This window comes from Lutra lutra, chromosome 18 (genome assembly GCF_902655055.1).
Source record: "Lutra lutra chromosome 18, mLutLut1.2, whole genome shotgun sequence".
NCBI classification, from domain to species: domain Eukaryota; kingdom Metazoa; phylum Chordata; class Mammalia; order Carnivora; family Mustelidae; genus Lutra; species Lutra lutra.
In genome coordinates, this window is record NC_062295.1 from 1,707,863 (window position 1) to 1,724,247 (window position 16,385).

The 16,385-nt window shown below is 60.9% G+C and overlaps 1 protein-coding gene, 1 long non-coding RNA gene and 1 other non-coding gene across 8 annotated transcripts; 1 reads left to right on the forward strand and 2 right to left on the reverse strand.

Annotated features, from left to right (window-relative positions):
* Nucleotides 1-543: 543 nt before the first annotated feature.
* On the reverse strand, nt 544-9,664 carry LOC125090275 (uncharacterized). Of its 3 annotated transcripts, none has more exons than XR_007124268.1 (4): nt 9,601-9,664; nt 2,765-2,862; nt 1,393-2,056; nt 544-571 (listed from the first exon to the last, which is right to left on the reverse strand). It is a non-coding gene; the product is annotated as an uncharacterized LOC125090275 (long non-coding RNA). The 3 variants fall into 3 exon arrangements; XR_007124267.1 differs by lacking the exon at nt 544-571 and adding an exon at nt 2,273-2,354 and having other exon boundaries at nt 769-2,056; XR_007124266.1 differs by lacking the exon at nt 544-571 and having other exon boundaries at nt 769-2,056.
* Nucleotides 5,979-11,975, forward strand: RAB26 (RAB26, member RAS oncogene family). 4 transcript variants are annotated; one of them, XM_047712838.1, is made up of 9 exons: nt 5,979-6,306; nt 7,347-7,457; nt 9,848-9,889; nt 9,988-10,054; nt 10,257-10,309; nt 10,624-10,689; nt 10,790-10,846; nt 10,933-11,022; nt 11,151-11,975. In XM_047712838.1, the coding sequence occupies exons 1-9, from the start codon at nt 6,115-6,117 to the stop codon at nt 11,184-11,186; spliced, it is 714 nt and encodes a 237-aa protein (XP_047568794.1). In that variant the 5' UTR covers nt 5,979-6,114; the 3' UTR covers nt 11,187-11,975. The 4 variants fall into 4 exon arrangements, with proteins under 4 accessions (XP_047568794.1, XP_047568793.1, XP_047568792.1 ...); XM_047712837.1 differs by having other exon boundaries at nt 10,946-11,022; XM_047712836.1 differs by having other exon boundaries at nt 10,790-11,022.
* A 4,140-nt stretch (nt 11,976-16,115) lies between these two features.
* LOC125091222 (small nucleolar RNA SNORD60) lies at nt 16,116-16,198 on the reverse strand. Its single transcript, XR_007124619.1, has one exon. It is a non-coding gene; the product is annotated as a small nucleolar RNA SNORD60 (small nucleolar RNA).
* Nucleotides 16,199-16,385: the final 187 nt, after the last annotated feature.

Sequence of the window (16,385 nt, forward strand, 5' to 3'; positions counted from 1 at the left end):
CAGTAGTCTCTACACCCAACGTAGGGCTCAAACTCACGACCTCAAGATCAAGAGTCCCAGGCTCCCCGACTGAGCCAGGTGGGGCCCCAAGAGCATAAATTAGTTATTTTAAAAGAAAGAGTAGAATGAATTAATAAAATCAAGAGCTATTTTTAATATTTAAGGCTACTAAGATTATGGGGCCCCTGGGTGGCCCAGTCCACTAAGCGTCTGACTCTTGATCTCAGCTCAGGTTTCAACCTCAGGGTCCTGAGTTCAAACCCTGCATTGAAAAAAAACAAACAACATTAACAAAAAATCCAAAAGATTTTTCTAAAAGAGCCTGCTGGCAAATGTCACTGAGAGAGAAAAATAAAATGCAGACCGTTAATTAAGAACATAGGTTTACTCCCAGAAATAGAGTTAAAAATTACAAAAGAGCGATGCTTGGGGGGCTCAGTGGGTTAAGCCTCTGCCTTCGGCTCGGGTCATGATCCCACGGTTCTGGGATCAAGCCCCACGTCGGGGTTCCTGCTCAGCCGGAAGCCTGCTTCTCCCTCTGCAGGCTGCTCCCCCTGTCTGTACTCTCTCTCTGACAAACAAATAAATGAAACCTTTTAAAAAATTACAAAGGGAGGCGCCTGGGTGGCTCAGTGGGTTGGGCCGCTGCCTTCGGCTCAGGTCATGATCCCAGGTCCTGGGTTCGAGCCCCGCGTCGGGCTTTCTGCTCGGCGGGGAGCCTGCTTCCTCTCTCTCTGCCTGCCTCTCTGCCTACTTGTGATTTCTCTCTGTCAAATAAATAAATAAAATCTTTAAAAAAAAATTACAAAGGGAAATGACATACAATTGTTTGTAAACTTTGGATATTCAGACAGTAGAACAAGACAAACTATTAAAACTGACTCCAGCAGAAATAGAAAGCCCAAATAGACCAATCGTGAAGGAAGCAGTTGAAAAGGTAGGAGCCACGCCAGGGAAAGACACGCTATCCATATCTGATCTGGGGAGGAAAATCTTATCAAATGTGCAAAGATCAGATAATTGTGATTTTATTATATATTCTTAGGGGATACGGTCACATCTCTGTATATTTAATGCATATTCATGCATAAAGCAATGAATTTAGTATAATATAATGTGCAGGTCTAAATGAGCTGGAGACTACCAGACGCTGAAGAGGCAAGGGTTCTCCCCAGAAGGAAGCCTGCTTGCTTTACCCCAGAAGCCTCACTGCACCCCGTGGCCTCCCGAGTGTAGGATAACACGTCCGGGCTGTTTTGCGGGGCACGGTGTTTGCCTAAATTATTTGTTTCAGCAGCTACGGGAGACCCAGACGCCCCACCCCACCCCAAACCTCCTAACGGTAACCCCCAGGGCACAGGGTCTGGGGGGAACAAGAACTTTGATTCTTACCTTTACCTTTTGTGTTGCTGACATGCTCCCCGCCCCCAAATCATGCGGCCCTTTCATAATCAAGAAAACAAGAACAGCGGATGCAAGGGGAGCCCTTGCCCCCAGAGGGCAGTCAGGAGCTCCGGGGCTGCTCCGCGCTCCTCGAGCCCGAGGTCTCGCAGGCCCACCTCGCGCCTTGCTGCAGAGTCTGGATCCGAGCAGCTCTCTGCCCCGCTCCACGCCCCGCTGGGCTCCAGGGCACGCACGTTTTGCATCCTGACACCACCCAGAGCACTCAGGTGTGAGTCCCCGAGCTGCAGTGGGAAGGAAAGCCCGAGGGCAGATCCTGCGGGCACACCGCCAAGGAAACAGCCCACTGCCCAGCCCGCACCCAACAGTCCCTGTCCCACGGAGGCGGGCGGACGCCCACCCCTTACCACTTGCCCAGGAGGGCCTCAGGGTCACAAAGGTGAGCCCACGGCAGGTGGGGCGTGGGGTGTGTCCTTGCGGGAGTAGGACACTCAGCGTGGCCCCTAGGCACCTGGCGTGGGGGAGGGGGCGAACAGAGCCCTGACGTCAGCTGTTTCCTGGGGTGACTCTTTCCTCTCTCTTATGGGTGGAGGTCCAATTCCGAGCTGCTGCGGCTCGTCTCTGCCGTCTCTATAGCAACGTTCACGTGGATTTCCTAGAACAGAAGGTGCTGGAGCTGGAAGGGACCTCAGAGATCAGCTCCTCCCGCCCCCTCGTTTCAGGGAGCGGGGAGCGGGTCCAGAGACACCACATTCCCCGGGTCCCGTAGCACGTCAGGGATCCAGCTGCGGCTCCTGCCTGCGGGCACCCTTCCCCGCCAGGGTCCCTCCCCTGAGATCGCAGACAGCGGACTTCCCGAGGACTGACTTACGGGAGGTGCTCTGGGGTCACAGGGCTTAGCTTCGCCGCTCTCCCCTTCCGAACAGACCCCTGGAGTCCGGCCCAGCCCCGTCCTGCTCAGTCACAGACCTCCGCATTCAGGGCTCCATGGAGGCAGAGCAGGGAGGCTGGGGCCTGTTCTCAGGAGGCCCAGAGGCTGGGGCTGAGGCCGGGCAGCCCCCCTCTCCCCAATCACTGGGAGCCAAAGTCGGTGGCCAAGTGGGTGGGGCAAGAACAGGGGGTGGGAGGAGCCAGGGAAGGCTACCTGCCTGGGGGAGGGGCTCCAAGCAGGGCCCGGAAGGTCAAGAACTCTGATCCCTGCCCCAGCCTGCCTGACTTGGCCCACTTGGGAAGGGGGCTCCAGAGACAGACTGCCTCAGGCCACAGATCCTAGAGGGCTGCTGTGTCTGGGGACTCCAGGACCAAGGGGCCAGACCCCAGGAGGGCAAGTCAGAGGGCATGGGGCCCCAGTCTGTGAAGGCACCTGGCACGGGCGCCACCAGAGGGCGCTGGGGTGAGGATCCCCTCTGGAGACTGGTCTGCCCCGTGAGGCGGAAACAGCTGCGGGGTTGCTCCAGCTCTCTGCGGAGACATGGGGACATGGAGACCTCTGTCTGTCCAGCAGAGTCAGCCCTATGCCAGGAGAGTTGAGGGTGACGGGCATCCCTTCCCTACGCTGCACTCTAGCTCAGCCCAGTAATCTGGGCAGCCCAGGTCCAGCCAAGGCCATGCTCCTGAACTTTCCCACCAAACTGGCCCTCTGTATTTCCGGGAAGTCTCCTCTGCCCCTGTTCCCTCCCCTGGGGTTACTGCCAGCCCCTCCAACGCATATCCCTGTCTACAGGCTGCACGGCACCCCCCTCCTCTCGCCCCCTGCATGCCTGTAGCAGTGTCCTCCGCTGCTTCGCTCAGAAACCTCGCATGGCTCCCTACTTCTCGCTGAACAGTTTCCAAGCTCCTAGGCTAAACTTTCAAGTTCACTTTAGAACCTAGCCCCCTCCTGCGTTACCAGCCGTATTTCCTCCAAGCAACTGGACCACACTTTGGCCTCTGCTCCTCCGAATGCCTGCCTGCTGGCCTCTGCTCCTCCGAATGCCTGCCTGCTGGCCTCTGCTCCTCCGAATGCCTGCCTGCTGGCCTCTGCTCCTCCGAATGCCTGCCTGCTGGCCTCTGCTCCTCCGAATGCCTGCCTGCTGGCCTCTGCTCCTCCGAATGCCTGCCTGCTGGCCTCTGCTCCTCCGAATGCCTGCCTGCTGGCCTCTGCTCCTCCGAATGCCTGCCTGCTGGCCTCTGCTCCTCCGAATGCCTGCCTGCTGGCCTCTGCTCCTCCGAATGCCTGCCTGCTGGCCTCTGACCCTGCATGTGTTCTCTCCACCCACCTAGCAAGTCTCTCTGTCTCCTCTCCTGTTGGACTCCTACTTAGCCTTCAAAGCCCAGATCAAATGTCCCTCCCCTACAGAGCCCCGCTCTAGCTACTTGATTATTCTAGGCTTGCCTCACTGCACACTGCGACGCAGGCTGCCTTATCCTTGTTAGCAATGATGTGTCCTGAAGTGGGGCCCGTTTCTAACTCATATTTCTTTCACCAATTTAATATGTTAATCGAGGCCTGCAGCCAGCTCCCAGGAATACGGCAGTGACCAAGACAAGTTGCTTCCTGTACCCAGAGAACTTCCATTCCAGAGAGTGAGACAGATGGCAAATGGAGGAACCAAGGGACATAATGATCAAAGATTAGGAGGATGGCTGGAAGGCAAGAGAGGCACGAAGGCATGATCCGGGGTCCCAGAACTCTCCCTTTGAAAGAAATCAGAGACCTGGGTTTTTATATATATTCTTCTAATTTTAAAGGTTTCAAGGTCAAGTAGTTCTCTTCGGCTGTTTTCAGCCTTCCTCCCCTCCTGGCTCCCCACTCTCTCTTCCTGGTTACCCCATTAGCACTAGCCCTCACCCTCAACTCAGCTGCCTTACCTACAGCCCCCACCCCTAGGGCACCCAAACTCCCTTCTGGTTTCCCTTGGGCAACAGCTGACAGGAGGAGATAGGGCGCCTCTTGCCTGGGACCCAGGGGTCAGTGGGCATGGGCTGAGAGCCTGGGCCAGCCACCCTGAAATTGGCCTCATGGAGTGTCAGACCCCTGCTGTCCCCAGGGCCCCAGCAGCGGGAGCTAACCCTCCACCCCAAGCCCCTCGACCCACACATGTGGGCATTGGCCTCGAAGAAGTGGGGGTCCTGAGGAGTGAGACAAGAAAGGAGGCCCAGGGGCCCTCAGAGGGCCTTGCCAGGTTTGCCCCCCAGCTCTGACAAGGCCTTGAGGGACGGGTCTCCTGAGTCCTGGGCCAATGCCGCCAGATATGTTCTCTGGATCCAGAGTTCCCAGGCACAAATCCTGGCTCTGTCACCTTACAGCCTGGTGACCTTGGACAGCTATCTTCCCCTCTCCCGGCCTCAGTTTTCCCACCCAGTCACTGGGGATCCTGGCACCACCCACCTCACAGGATAGTTTTGAGGACGACTCGTGGCTGACACACAATAAAAGGCAGCTTCCCGCAGCCTCTCCCATGCAGGGCCCTGCCAGACCCCCCTGGGGAATCCCTGGCTGTGTTCTCCCAGACCTCAGAGCCCTAGAGGCAGCTTCTGTCCATTATCATTATTGGGCTCTGAATGGGCTAGGGGCCATGTGACAGCTGTCACATCCTGGGGGACAGCCAGGCCATCCCTCCAGCTGCCACAGGAGTATAGAGCAGAGGCTGATCCCAGAACCACTGCCCTTCTGCCTACACTCGCTGCCCGAAAGCCCCATGTTGGCTCACTCCCCCCGGGGTCCCACGATCATCTCAGCCTTATTCTCCAACCCCAGAGAATCCTGGGTGGAGACAGACAGTTCAGGGGAGGTGTCAGGCTCTGGAGACTGCTCTGCCAGGGACCAGCATGGGGTGGGACAGTCAGCACTTGGCCTCCTTGAGGCCAGAACCTGGCACCAGAAGGCCAAGGAGCTAGACACCTCCTGGGAGGAGGGGCCTCCCACCTCCTTCTCCTCCCAGACCCCTGGGGTAAGGGCCACTCAGAGCGCTTGCTGCTCCTGTAACTCGGATTTCCTCTTATCCAAGGATCCTGGGGCTTCAGCCCAGCGGGCAGAAGCTGGGGGGCGAGCGCCCTGCCGCTCTCAAGCGTTAGCTTGTCCTGCTGCCCATAACCAGCTGTCAGCTGAGCAGGGAGTGCTCCGAGCGCCCGGGGTTTGTTTGCCTGCCCCAAGGGGAGGAGTGGGGACACAGCGGGCCAGCTGGCATCTCTGGCTGAGAAGAGACAGAAACCCAAGGTGTCCGCCCCACGCAGTCCCACTGCCTCAGCGCCCCAGTCTCGGGGCACTCTCCTCCACCCACCCGGTCCCAGGCCCAGAGGCCATCTCGTGAGGGAGGGGTGGTGTACAGAGTGCAGGGGAAGCGACAGGCCCAGCGTCCCACGGAGGTGGCCACGGAGCTGGGTCGCAGGGCCCGAGGGCAGGGTGGGAGCTGGCCGCACCCGGCAGAGGCGCGCCCACCCGGCGCACCTAGGGCAGTGCTGGGGGCCTCGTGACCCCGCCCCCGGGCGGCCGGCTCATTTGCATGCCCCCGCCCCAACGCGGCCATTGGCGGCGGCGGCGGGAGGCCGGGCCTGAGTGGCTGCGGGCTGTGGGGCGCGGGGGCGGGGCGGCGGGGAGCGGGGTGCCCGGGATGCCGCGGCCACCGCTGCCGCGGGACGGGTTCGGGTCCGCGTCGCGCTCCGTGAGCGCGGGGAGCTGGGCTGCCCGGGGCGCGGCGGCTGCAGCGGGAGCTCCCTGAGTGCCCGCTCGCCATGTCCAGGAAGAAGACCCCCAAGACCAAGGGGGCCAGCGCGCCCGCCGCCTCCGCGCTGCCCGCCGCCAATGGGTCCCGGCCCGCGCGCCCTGGGACTGCGCGACCTGTCCCCCAGGCGCGGCCCAACGGGCCCCCGCAGCCCGGCCGGCCCTCGCTTGGCGGGGGCGACTTCTACGACGTCGCCTTCAAGGTGAGCCGGCCCCCACCCCACGCGAGTGCAGCAGGTGGCGCTGGGACTGAGCCCAGCGGGGAGGGGTCGGGGAGAGTATGGAGGGCTCCGCGGACCCTGGGCAGGGAGCCCGCCCGAGCGGCACCCTGTAGCTGGTACGGCTGACAACGCGCACCGCATACACACACAGCTGTCAGACCCGGATTTCAGATACCCAACAGCTGGCATGGCCTGCCCCCTAACGCCCCAGCTGGCAGGGTCGGACAAGGGGTCCCGAACCTGGCAGGCTCTCCCTCCCCATTCCCTAATGGGCCCGCACTCACCCGAGCCCCAGTTTCACCATTTCCCCTATGCTGCCTTCCCTCACCCCCCAGGGTCTGTGGGTCTCCTCTTTTTTGGGGGGGGAAAGGGGAGACTAAGAAGAGGTTTGCCAGTGGGGTGGGGAACACTGGGGCCTCCTTCAGACCTAGGCAGAAGCCTGTGCAGGGGTTGTTGCCACTGTCTTCAGGTTTTGGAGCCTTTGACAGCAGGCTGGGGGAGGGGTGAATGAGGGGGGAGGCCTGATTGCTCCCTCTTGGTCTTGGTCCCCAGACCTGACCTGGGCCTTCTCAGGCCAAGATCTGACCTCATGTGGCAAATTCCTCCAGAATCTTATGAGATTAGAAGAAGCCCCATGGTCTCTACCCCCAGAGGCCTCTCCAAAGGTTTCCAGCCACCAACCTCCAGACTCCACTCCCTACCAAGCCCCAACAGATCCCCTTCCAGATCAAGCTTGGGTGTCTAGGGTCTGGGGGTGGGGTTAGGTAGGGCCCTGGATGGAAGCAGCCACCCCCACTCCCCACTAATTGAGACAGACTACTGTTCAAGCGAAAGGGGACCGAACCTTCTGGAGGTGGAAGCTGGGACCATAGCCGCCCTGTCTCCGCCTCCTCCTTGCAGGCCTGGGACAGTTCATCTACTCCTGACCAGGCCAGCTCAGGGAAGACCAGACACCCCTCTGGGTGGGCCAGCAACTCAGTCCCCTCTGGTCCTAACACTTCTGATCATCCTACTTGCCCCAGGTTATGCTGGTGGGGGACTCAGGTGTGGGGAAGACCTGCCTGCTCGTGCGCTTCAAGGATGGGGCATTCCTGGCGGGGACCTTCATCTCCACTGTGGGCATCGACTTCCGGGTGAGAATGGAGGCTGATGTCCTCAGCACTGAGCCGACCCAGCCATGCCCTGCCCCACCCCCCTGCACCATCACTAAGTTCTCACAACACACCTGGGTAGTGTTCTCCCTTAGCCCTGGGATACGTCCTGGTTGGGATGCTCAGGGTCAAGGTAGTTGAGGCGAGGTGCCTTAACCACCAAAATGCTCCAACTCCTGATACCCTAAGGATCCTGGAGATGGGTGATGGTGGCATGTGACTGAAGCAGGGGGTTGCACTCCCTGTGCCTGGGGCTGTATTCTGTGCCTCAGAGTGGGTGGGCTGGGTGCCCCGGGGGTGGCCATCAGAGGGAACTCAATCCCATATTCCCTTGGGAGGCTAACATCACCGCCCCACTGTACACAGAGGCCAGGCAGTCTGCCAAGGACAGAAGAGAGAAGTGGCTGTGGGGTACATGCCCTCTCTTGGAGCTGGGGGTTGGGGGGTCCCTACCCTTGGGCAAGGAAGCTCACAGGAAACGCTCCCACCTGGCTGTTCCCCCCTGCCAGAGCCCCCTCCCACATTGCCCCCAGCAGGAGGGCTGTGTCTCTGGTTTTTTTTTTTGGGGGGGGGGGAGTGCCCCCTGCATTTCAGGGCTCCCCACATGCCCCTGACACCCTAACAGCCTGTAGGGCCAGCAGGGAATGACGAGGGCCAGAGCAGCCGAGCCCCCTCTACCCACCAGTCTAAAGTCTGAGCGCCTTGCCAAGGTGCTGGTGTGTTCTAGACAAATCCCAAATTTGCATTTTTCTCACCCTTTAATTAGACCCAGTTGGCGGAAGGCTGGGAGGGAGGCCCATTCTGGGAACGGGAAAGGGGGCTCCCTCCAGTCTGGGGAGCCATTAGTTACCCTGCTTGGGGGTGCAGTCCCCCTCAAGTCTTCTGAGATGAAACAAGGGTTCAGGTGCCAGAACGGGACAGTGTAGGCCCTGGACACGTGGTCCTTGGCCTGTTTTGGCCCCAACTTCCCCCTTCTCACCTCCCTCTTGATTCTGGGGCAGGTGGTGAGGGAGGTGAGGCCGCTTGGTTCACACCCCAGTTCAAGGGTGCCAGTGAAGGCGGGGTGTCCTCCCCAGCCTCCTCTCTGCCTGGCAGATGGCTTTGCCACTGGTTCCTGGGAGACCCAGAAGCACCCTGACAGCAGGAGCTCAGGGAAGAGGGAGGCGGTGTGGTCCCACCTACCAGGGCCAGAGGCCACCAGGCCCTCAGCCAGTGGTTGGCAGGCCCCAACCCCACCCAGCAGATGGGAACCGTGGGATTGGGTCACTCCCTGCCAGTAGTTCTGAACTTCGAGGGCCTGCTGGGGGACCATTACCAGCCAGCAAACACTCAGTGTGCACCCACTGTGTACCAGGACAAATTCTGGGCTCTGTGGTTACTGTACCAGGTCCTGTCCTATGGCAGCTGTTGTCCCAGCAGGAAGGGAGGCTTTTAAATTTGAGCAAATATTTAGTTCTCGCTCTGGGCCAGTCCTCAGTACTTCGCACACAGTAGCTCAGAAACCCACTGTGATGGGCACCCTGGTTATCCTCATTTGTGGATGGAGAGACTTAGGCACAGAATGTTAGTAATGGGCCTGGGGTTATACCAGGATGACTTCACCTAAGTCGTGTGGGTGGCTCTCTGAGCAGAAGCAGCATCACATGTAGAGCTGTGAGCAGCTGATGGCCCCTCAGAGGGGTTGGGGCAGGGCCTCCGGGCCTGTGGGCAGGCATTGGCAGGCTGCCAGGGTACGGGGACAGATGCATGTAGTGAGCCTGAGCTGGCAAGGAGGTGCGGAGAAGCAGACTAGGGCGAGGCGCCAGGGGGAGGTGAGGCGGCAGGACTGGTCCAGAGAGGTGCTATGGCAGGGCAGGGAGGAGGGGGAGGGCCAGACCAACAGGACTCCACGACTGACTGGGCTGCATCACTGAGGGCGGTGGAGCGGCAGGGGCCGTGTGCCAGGCCTCCGAGGTGGGCAGAGAAAGCACACACGTGGCCCGCGACGGGACACGGCCGGCTGCAGGGGGGCAGCCCCCTCCATCAGGAGGGCCTGCTGAGTGGGAGAGGGGCCTAGAAATCACCAGGCACCGGGGCGGGGAGAGCTGGGGGGATCCCAGGATATGGGTTCAAGGCGCAAGTTTACCTGCAGGTACAGGGAGGCGAAGTGGCCAGACGAGAACCAGGAGGTGGGCATCGGGGACAGAACCAGCCAGATGAGGGGCAGACAGGATAAGAGTGAATTTCGGGGGCATGCCAGCGGTTGCTCCATCTCAGGCTCAGTCCTGACCTGGCACTGCGGCCACCCCCACTGCACCCGCAGGAGCCCCCCAGCAGGGGGCAGCACTGTCTCTAGCTGCGGGGCTCAGCGGAGCTGGCTGGCTGTCTTTCAGAACAAAGTTCTGGATGTGGACGGCATGAAGGTGAAGCTGCAGGTGAGAGGTGGCGGGGGTGCGGGTGAGTGGAAGGGTGGGGGGTGGGTGAGGGACAGAGGCTGGCAGCCCTGACTCGTGGGCTGTGCCTGTCACTGCAGATCTGGGACACAGCAGGCCAGGAGCGGTTCCGCAGCGTCACCCACGCCTACTACCGCGACGCCCATGGTGAGCTGGTGGGCATGGGCGCCAGCCCGGGGAAACAGGAGGCTGCGCCCGCCGGGTGCCCTGCTGCCCTGGCCTCTGCTCAGAGGAAGGTGCCCTGGGAGTGCGCACGGCAGGCAGTGTGGAGGCTGCAATGCCCGAGGGTGTGGGTGACAGGAAGGTGCTGTGGGCCCTGGCGGTGTTCTCACGGGCCCTCTGCCCCCAGCACTGCTGCTGCTCTATGATGTCACCAACAAGGCCTCCTTTGACAATATCCAGGTCAGTGGTTTCCCCTCTTGTGGTGGTCGGAACAGGCCGTGTCGGCATTAGGGTCCCAGAGGGCTGAGCACCCTACTGAAAGGGAGGAGCGGCCCCTCTGGTGGCTTGGGGGTACCTGTGAGCCAAACGGGGTCTGGAGACCTTCTAGCTCTGTCAAAGGTACTTGTCAGCGATGACTCAGCCTGGCATGGGGACCACTATTTCTGGGTCCCTGCCGTCGGCCAGAGCCGAACAGGCGCTTTGTGCAGTGTGGCCTGGAGGGGCAAGGGGCACGCAGGAGTGCCAGGCTCCAGCTGGCCTCAGCTTGCCCCCAGGCCTGGCTGACTGAGACCCAGGAGTACGCCCAGCATGATGTGGTGCTTATGCTGCTGGGGAACAAGGTGAGCACCCCGGCCCACCCTCCTCCACTCTGGCTCTTGGGGGGGGGGGGTGAGGGGCGGGCAAGCCCAGGGCCGGTTCTCACCAAGACCCCTGTGCCAGGTGGACTCTGCCCAGGAGCGTGCGGTCAAGAGGGAGGATGGGGAGAAGCTGGCCAAGGTGAGCCAGGGCAGGGTGGGTGGCCAGCGGTGTCCCTGGGGTCCAGGGCTCGGGCTGTCCCCACCAGGCTGCCACCTGGCTGGCAGCACCTGTTTGCAGGAGTACGGGCTGCCCTTCATGGAGACCAGTGCCAAGACAGGCCTCAATGTGGACTTGGCCTTCACCGCCATTGCAAAGTAAGTCCTAGTCTGCTAAGCCCTAGTCTGCTTCCTGGACCAGGAAGAACCCCCCCCACACACCTGGGGTCTGTATCTCCTTGCTGGGGTAGAAGCCACTCTGTCCCATGGTCACCCCCGCCCCACAGGGAGTTGAAGCAGCGCTCCATGAAGGCCCCCAGTGAGCCCCGCTTCCGGCTGCACGACTATGTCAAGAGGGAGGGCCGAAGCACCTCCTGCTGCATACCCTGAACTTGGGAGGGCCCTGCAAGGCTGGATGGAGGCTCCACAGCCCCCGCCCCCCCATTCAGTCATCCCGCACTCATCCTCGGATATCCGTTCCTGGGACCCCCAGACGGAGTCTTGCCTTTCCCAGAGGCTAAGGCCCAAGAGGCTTTAAGGAGCCAGTGGGTCTGCGCCCCCTTCACCTGCTGCTGCCTGAGGGCCTTGAAGGAAAAGCAAGGGTCTTGGGTACAGGAGGGAGCAGCCAGTGCAAGTCCCTCTGCTGCCCCCTCCTGGACACGCCTGGCCTTGAGGCCGGGCCCCAGCGCCTAACCCCTAGAGAAAGCCATGTCTTTGGCTGCACATGCTGTCCAGGCAGGGAAAGCCAGGACTCCTGCCCGTGCCTGGGCCTGAGGGTGGCACCGCAAACCATACCATGCATTTGTGCCCCAAGGACCAGAGCCACCTGCTTCCAGCTCACACACTAGGAGACTCTGGTTCCAACGTCAACACGGACCTCCTTTCTTTCTACCTTGGAGAATGCCAAGGTTGGGGCTTTGTAATAGATGAACAGCATGTGGGAAATCACAGAAAGTCAGGGAAACTAGAACCGCCAGCCCCACCGAGACCTTGCGTGGTGAAGTCAGGCCAGGGGCTGGTAGTGCGCTCCATGTTGTACTCAAATTTTCAAGTCTATCTTTAGATTAATAAGCTTTGTTTTCAGTCCTAGTGAATAAAGTTTTGTTTTCTGGCCTGTGTCTCTCTTCTGCTGAAAATTCCCCTTTAGACCCCTCGGCAAAGTACAGATCATCTTTAACACTCAGAGTGGCACCCCGCCTGTAACTAGGTTGCTTGGAACCCCAATGGTCTCTAGGGAGCAGGGGAGAGGCTAGGTGGTTCATGTCCACTCCCCTCCCCCTTCAAAGACCCAGCGGAATAGAAAACAGAGCTCCATGGCCTGTTAGTGAAGAATTAGAGTTCCTGACCTACCGAAGGCACAGGCCAAAAAAGCCCCCAGTATTTCTGGCTTTATAGGGAAATATGGAGAAGGCAGTTCCAACAGAGGGGGAGTCATGGTACGACCGACTATCTCCCTTGGCTCTGTCCCAAAACTGCTGGGAGACGAGCTGGTGCTCCTGTTGCAGAACCCAGACTAGATCACTCAACCGAAGAACCAAGTGGCACTCAGAGACCTTGGGGGATATGAGGTTTACTTGACACAGCGGCGGGCTCAGAGGAAAGTGATCTCCTAAGGTCTGAGCCCAAGCACACAAAAGGGGAGTAATTCATACATGGCTAGTTTCGCGTACATGGCACTTTGGCGGGCGTGGCGAGCGGGGCAGGGACTGGGATTCCCCTGCTGGCCCAGTCGGCCATCTCACAAGTTTCCCCTATGATATCCGCCCCCCTTTGATGCCCCTTTAAACACTTAGAGGGCATCATCTCCATCTACTCTGGGTCGGTAGCCTTGCAAAGCTAATACGTAGGCAGTGGTCCGCCTGGTATTTTCTATGAGCTCTGAGGGTATTTAGGATGTGGGGACTAACAGTGATGAGGAGGATGGAGGAAGAGTGCCTTCAAGGTCTGTTCAGCCTTTGTCTTCCTCTCGAACTCCTCCTCCATCTGACTGCCCACAGTGGGTTGGACGGGTCCAGCGAACTGTGGCGCCCGCATCACCTCTAATCTTCAAGTCCTGCCAGGTGCCGGTTACTGGTCGATCCAGCGTTTCCCCCCGTGATTTATGCAGACGGGGGCCTTATTTTGTTGGCAGCGCGCGGCAGGCATGTAGGTGTGAGCACTGAACCCAGCGCGCCATCTGTCTGACTTCACGCAGGAGCACTGAGGTTCCCCGGGGCAAGGGGAGGGAGGCGAGGGTGAGGAAGCCTGTAAACAGGAAAATGTAGCAACACACCCGAAGGCAACACAATAAGCAACACCATTGGCAAGTCTCTGGGGGAAAGTCTAGTCAGAAGGGCAACTGTGTACAGTCCGACTCCTAAGACGCCGACCAGCGCTAGGGACCATGCGAGCTGATGTCCATCCCGGGCGGGACTTGTTGAAGGCGAAGCTGGAGTGGGCCCACAGGCTCTGGCTGGACTTTCCACTGGTGCCACTCATCTGCATGATGAGCTTTCTTCCCTCCCGAGTAGTGGACCCACGGGGGACACCCGAGACCTTAAGGGCAGGAGAGGCTAGAGCCACAGTGCAGGGCCCTGTCCGCTGTGGTTTGAGGGGATGTTTCCTCCAGTCTCGGACTCAAACCGCATCCCGTCTAAAGGGTACCGGGGACCCTAAGGAGATTGGAGTCCTCTCAATGGTGCATCTTTGTAACTCATTAACGGTGCCCCCCGGGCCTGAAACTGCTCCTTTGTCTCCAACGGGCTGTGTTTCCTGGGAGACTCCCTGGCACCAGGGAGGCCATCTGTATAATAACTAGGAAGGGGAGAAACCCAGTGTCCCAGGCATGCAGCGAGCACATGGGAGAGCTGGGGGTAGCAGATCTGGCCATGGAAGCTTAGTTTCTGACAAACTTTGCTGAAGTCTCCTTGAGGATACAATTCATTTGCTCCACTTTCCCTGAACTTTGGGGCCTGTAGCCAGTGTGGTCTCCAGGTGATGCTGAGAGATCTGGTCTAGACCTGTACGATGTAGCAGACGGAGGCCCATTGTCACTGTGGAGTGTTAATGGCAGGCGGAACCTGGGCACGATTGTCCTTTCCCCTCAGGACAATGGCAGGGAGGCGGGCTTTTCTTTTCAGCTTCCCTTTCGGCTGTGACCTCCCTGTTCGTGCAGACCCTACTCGCAGCCTCTATTAGCTGGGTGATGTTCATCTGTCCCAGTGAAACCCACTAGGTTTCAAGTTTTTCCTCATGTCTGGGGCACCCTGAGCCATGAAGGAGGGGTTGACCATTTGCAGCTTTCCTGGGCCTCAAGGTCAAATGGAGTGCACATCTGGTAGCTTCAGTCTCGTGGTCGTCCCTGGGGACTCCCTGGTTCTTGGGTGACCGGGGATACCTTAGTCACGTACATGGGTTTCTTAGCTCCTGCCTGGATTCCCCAGAGGGCCTCCTGGCATCGGCGGATGCGGGCCTGTCCTTCATCTGTGGTGAAGTCCCATGCCGGGCGCTGCTCGGGTGCAGCTGCTCTAGCCCAGGCGGCCGGGCCGAGGCCTCCCGCTGGTGCGTGCTCCTCCCCTTGCTCTCCTTTCCTGTTAAACATGGCGTGGTAACTGCTGGCAGTCCTCCCAAGGTGGCCCAGGAGTCTGGAAGAGGGGCTCCAGGAGGTCTACCATAGCCTGTGGCTTCTCAGAGGAGGATGGGGGGTTATCTTTCCAGTCGAGGAGGCTGTGGTGGACGAAGGCTGGTAATACACCACAGAACGGCCGGGTTCCCATCCCATCCCATCTGTCCCATCCCCATCATGCCTCTTTGGTTCCAGTGCCTCTCGTACCAGCATTGGAGGGCGCATGCACCTGGCCTGGGGCACAGCCCGGAGGCTGGTCCCAGAGGGAGTGGATCTTCCAGGCCTGGGGACAGTGGGGACAGATGGATGGCAGTGGAATGTCTGGAACTGGGGCCAGGTGCAGACAGCCTTGGGGTTGCACACGTTGGGGACGAGACCAGTTCATCTTGGGGATCTCCGGCTAGGATGTGCGGAGGCTGGGGCCTCTTTGGGCCACTTGGATGGGGCGACTCAGACCCCAGGGGGAGAGTCTAGTTGTCCTGCTTCTCCCGTCATGACTCGCTGTACTCGACAAACCGTTGGGACATCCCGTGTCCCTTCCGAAGGCCACGGGATGTGAAAGGGGTGCCGCCCCAACTCACATAGGGTTCTCAATTTACTGGGGTTCATCCTGACTCCAGCCTCCTGAAAGCCCCTCAAGATGCCTGACCACGGTCTCAAGGACCACACTCTGGCCTGATCCCATGGCGAGCCCCCGTGTGCGGTGACGCAGAGACGGGGTGGGTGGGGGGCTAACCTGCGGTGGTGAGGAGACCCAGCAGATGCCCCTCCGGCGGTCCGAAGGAGCTCGCTGAGGCTTGGCGGTGGTGGGGTCAGCGCTGACTCACGACCGGAGTCCGTTCCAGGGCCGCCACACACCGCAGCCGTTCACCGCCGCTCGGCAGACGGGCCCACTCGGGCTCCGCAGACTTCCGGGGAACCCAAGCGTGCCTGGCCCGGGAGTCTGAGTCCGTTCGCCTGGGGGCAGTCGGGCCGCACCACGTCCACTCCACGCTGACGTGCCCCCTCCCTAGAACTCGGACCTGTGACACCGGAGAAGCCTCCGGGAGGTCCCCGCGCTCCCCTCCCACCCCAGTGGGTGCGTCTCTCTGGGTCCAGGGCCCTACTGTGATCCCGTCAGGACCAGGTCCTCCCCCGCCGCGGCCCCTGGGCCCGGCGGAAACAGCGGAGCAGGGCGGGTTCCAGGCATGCGGCCGGGGACTGCCCGCCGTCAGGCAGGGCGCGCGTCCTGCGTCGGGATCGCCCCCACCCGGGGCAGCGACGGGCCCCCGCGGGTGGCTTCCCGCTCCGGGAGCGGACGCCGACGAAGAAGCACGCGGCACTCGCAGGTCTCGGGGGCACGACGTTTATTTGACGCCAGGGGGCTCGGACGAGGGGAGCAGCGCGGTCGTCTCTGCTTCCGCGCACGCGGCCTCCGCGTCCCTCCCGCGGGGAGACCGCCCTGCTCGCACCGACTCACCACGTGGCTCTCCTGCTCAGGCTCCAGGCGCGCCGGGCTCCCGCCTCACCAGCAGCCGCGGGCTGGCGTCCGCGGCTGCCCCGCCGCCCTGAAAGGCACACAGCGCCGCGCGGTGGGCAGAGGCCCCCTCCCCGGCCCGCACGGGGCCGCGTCGCACCCAGCCCCCGCCCGCACGCGCGGCGCACCGCGAAGCCTCAGTCGCGCGCGGATAATCAGGCTGCGAGCGCAGTTCTCATACGAGGTGTCAGAAGTACGGCAGCTCATCACAGGCTCCGCGCCGCGCAGGGGAGCGGGTCCCGCCCAGCCTTACCTGCGGGGAGGCGGAGGTCCGGAGGTTCCGACTTCCCGGGCCGGCGGGGGTGACGAGCGGGGAGGCAGGAGGCAGAAGACGCAAACGGCGCCGAGGCGGAAGGGCGTCAGGCCGGACTGCAGGCCTGCGCGCCCCCTCACATCCACGCG

What these genes read in the sequence shown, in the direction of transcription:
- RAB26 (XM_047712836.1), top strand. Translation starts at nt 6,115, where the DNA reads ATGTCCAGGAAGAAGACCCCCAAGACCAAGGGGGCCAGCGCGCCCGCC. An exon ending in CTGTGGGCATCGACTTCCGG is followed by an intron (nt 7,458 to 9,847) that starts GTGAGAATGGAG and finishes GCTGTCTTTCAG; the next exon opens with AACAAAGTTCTGGATGTGGA. An exon ending in CCTCCTTTGACAATATCCAG is followed by an intron (nt 10,310 to 10,623) that starts GTCAGTGGTTTC and finishes GCTTGCCCCCAG; the next exon opens with GCCTGGCTGACTGAGACCCA.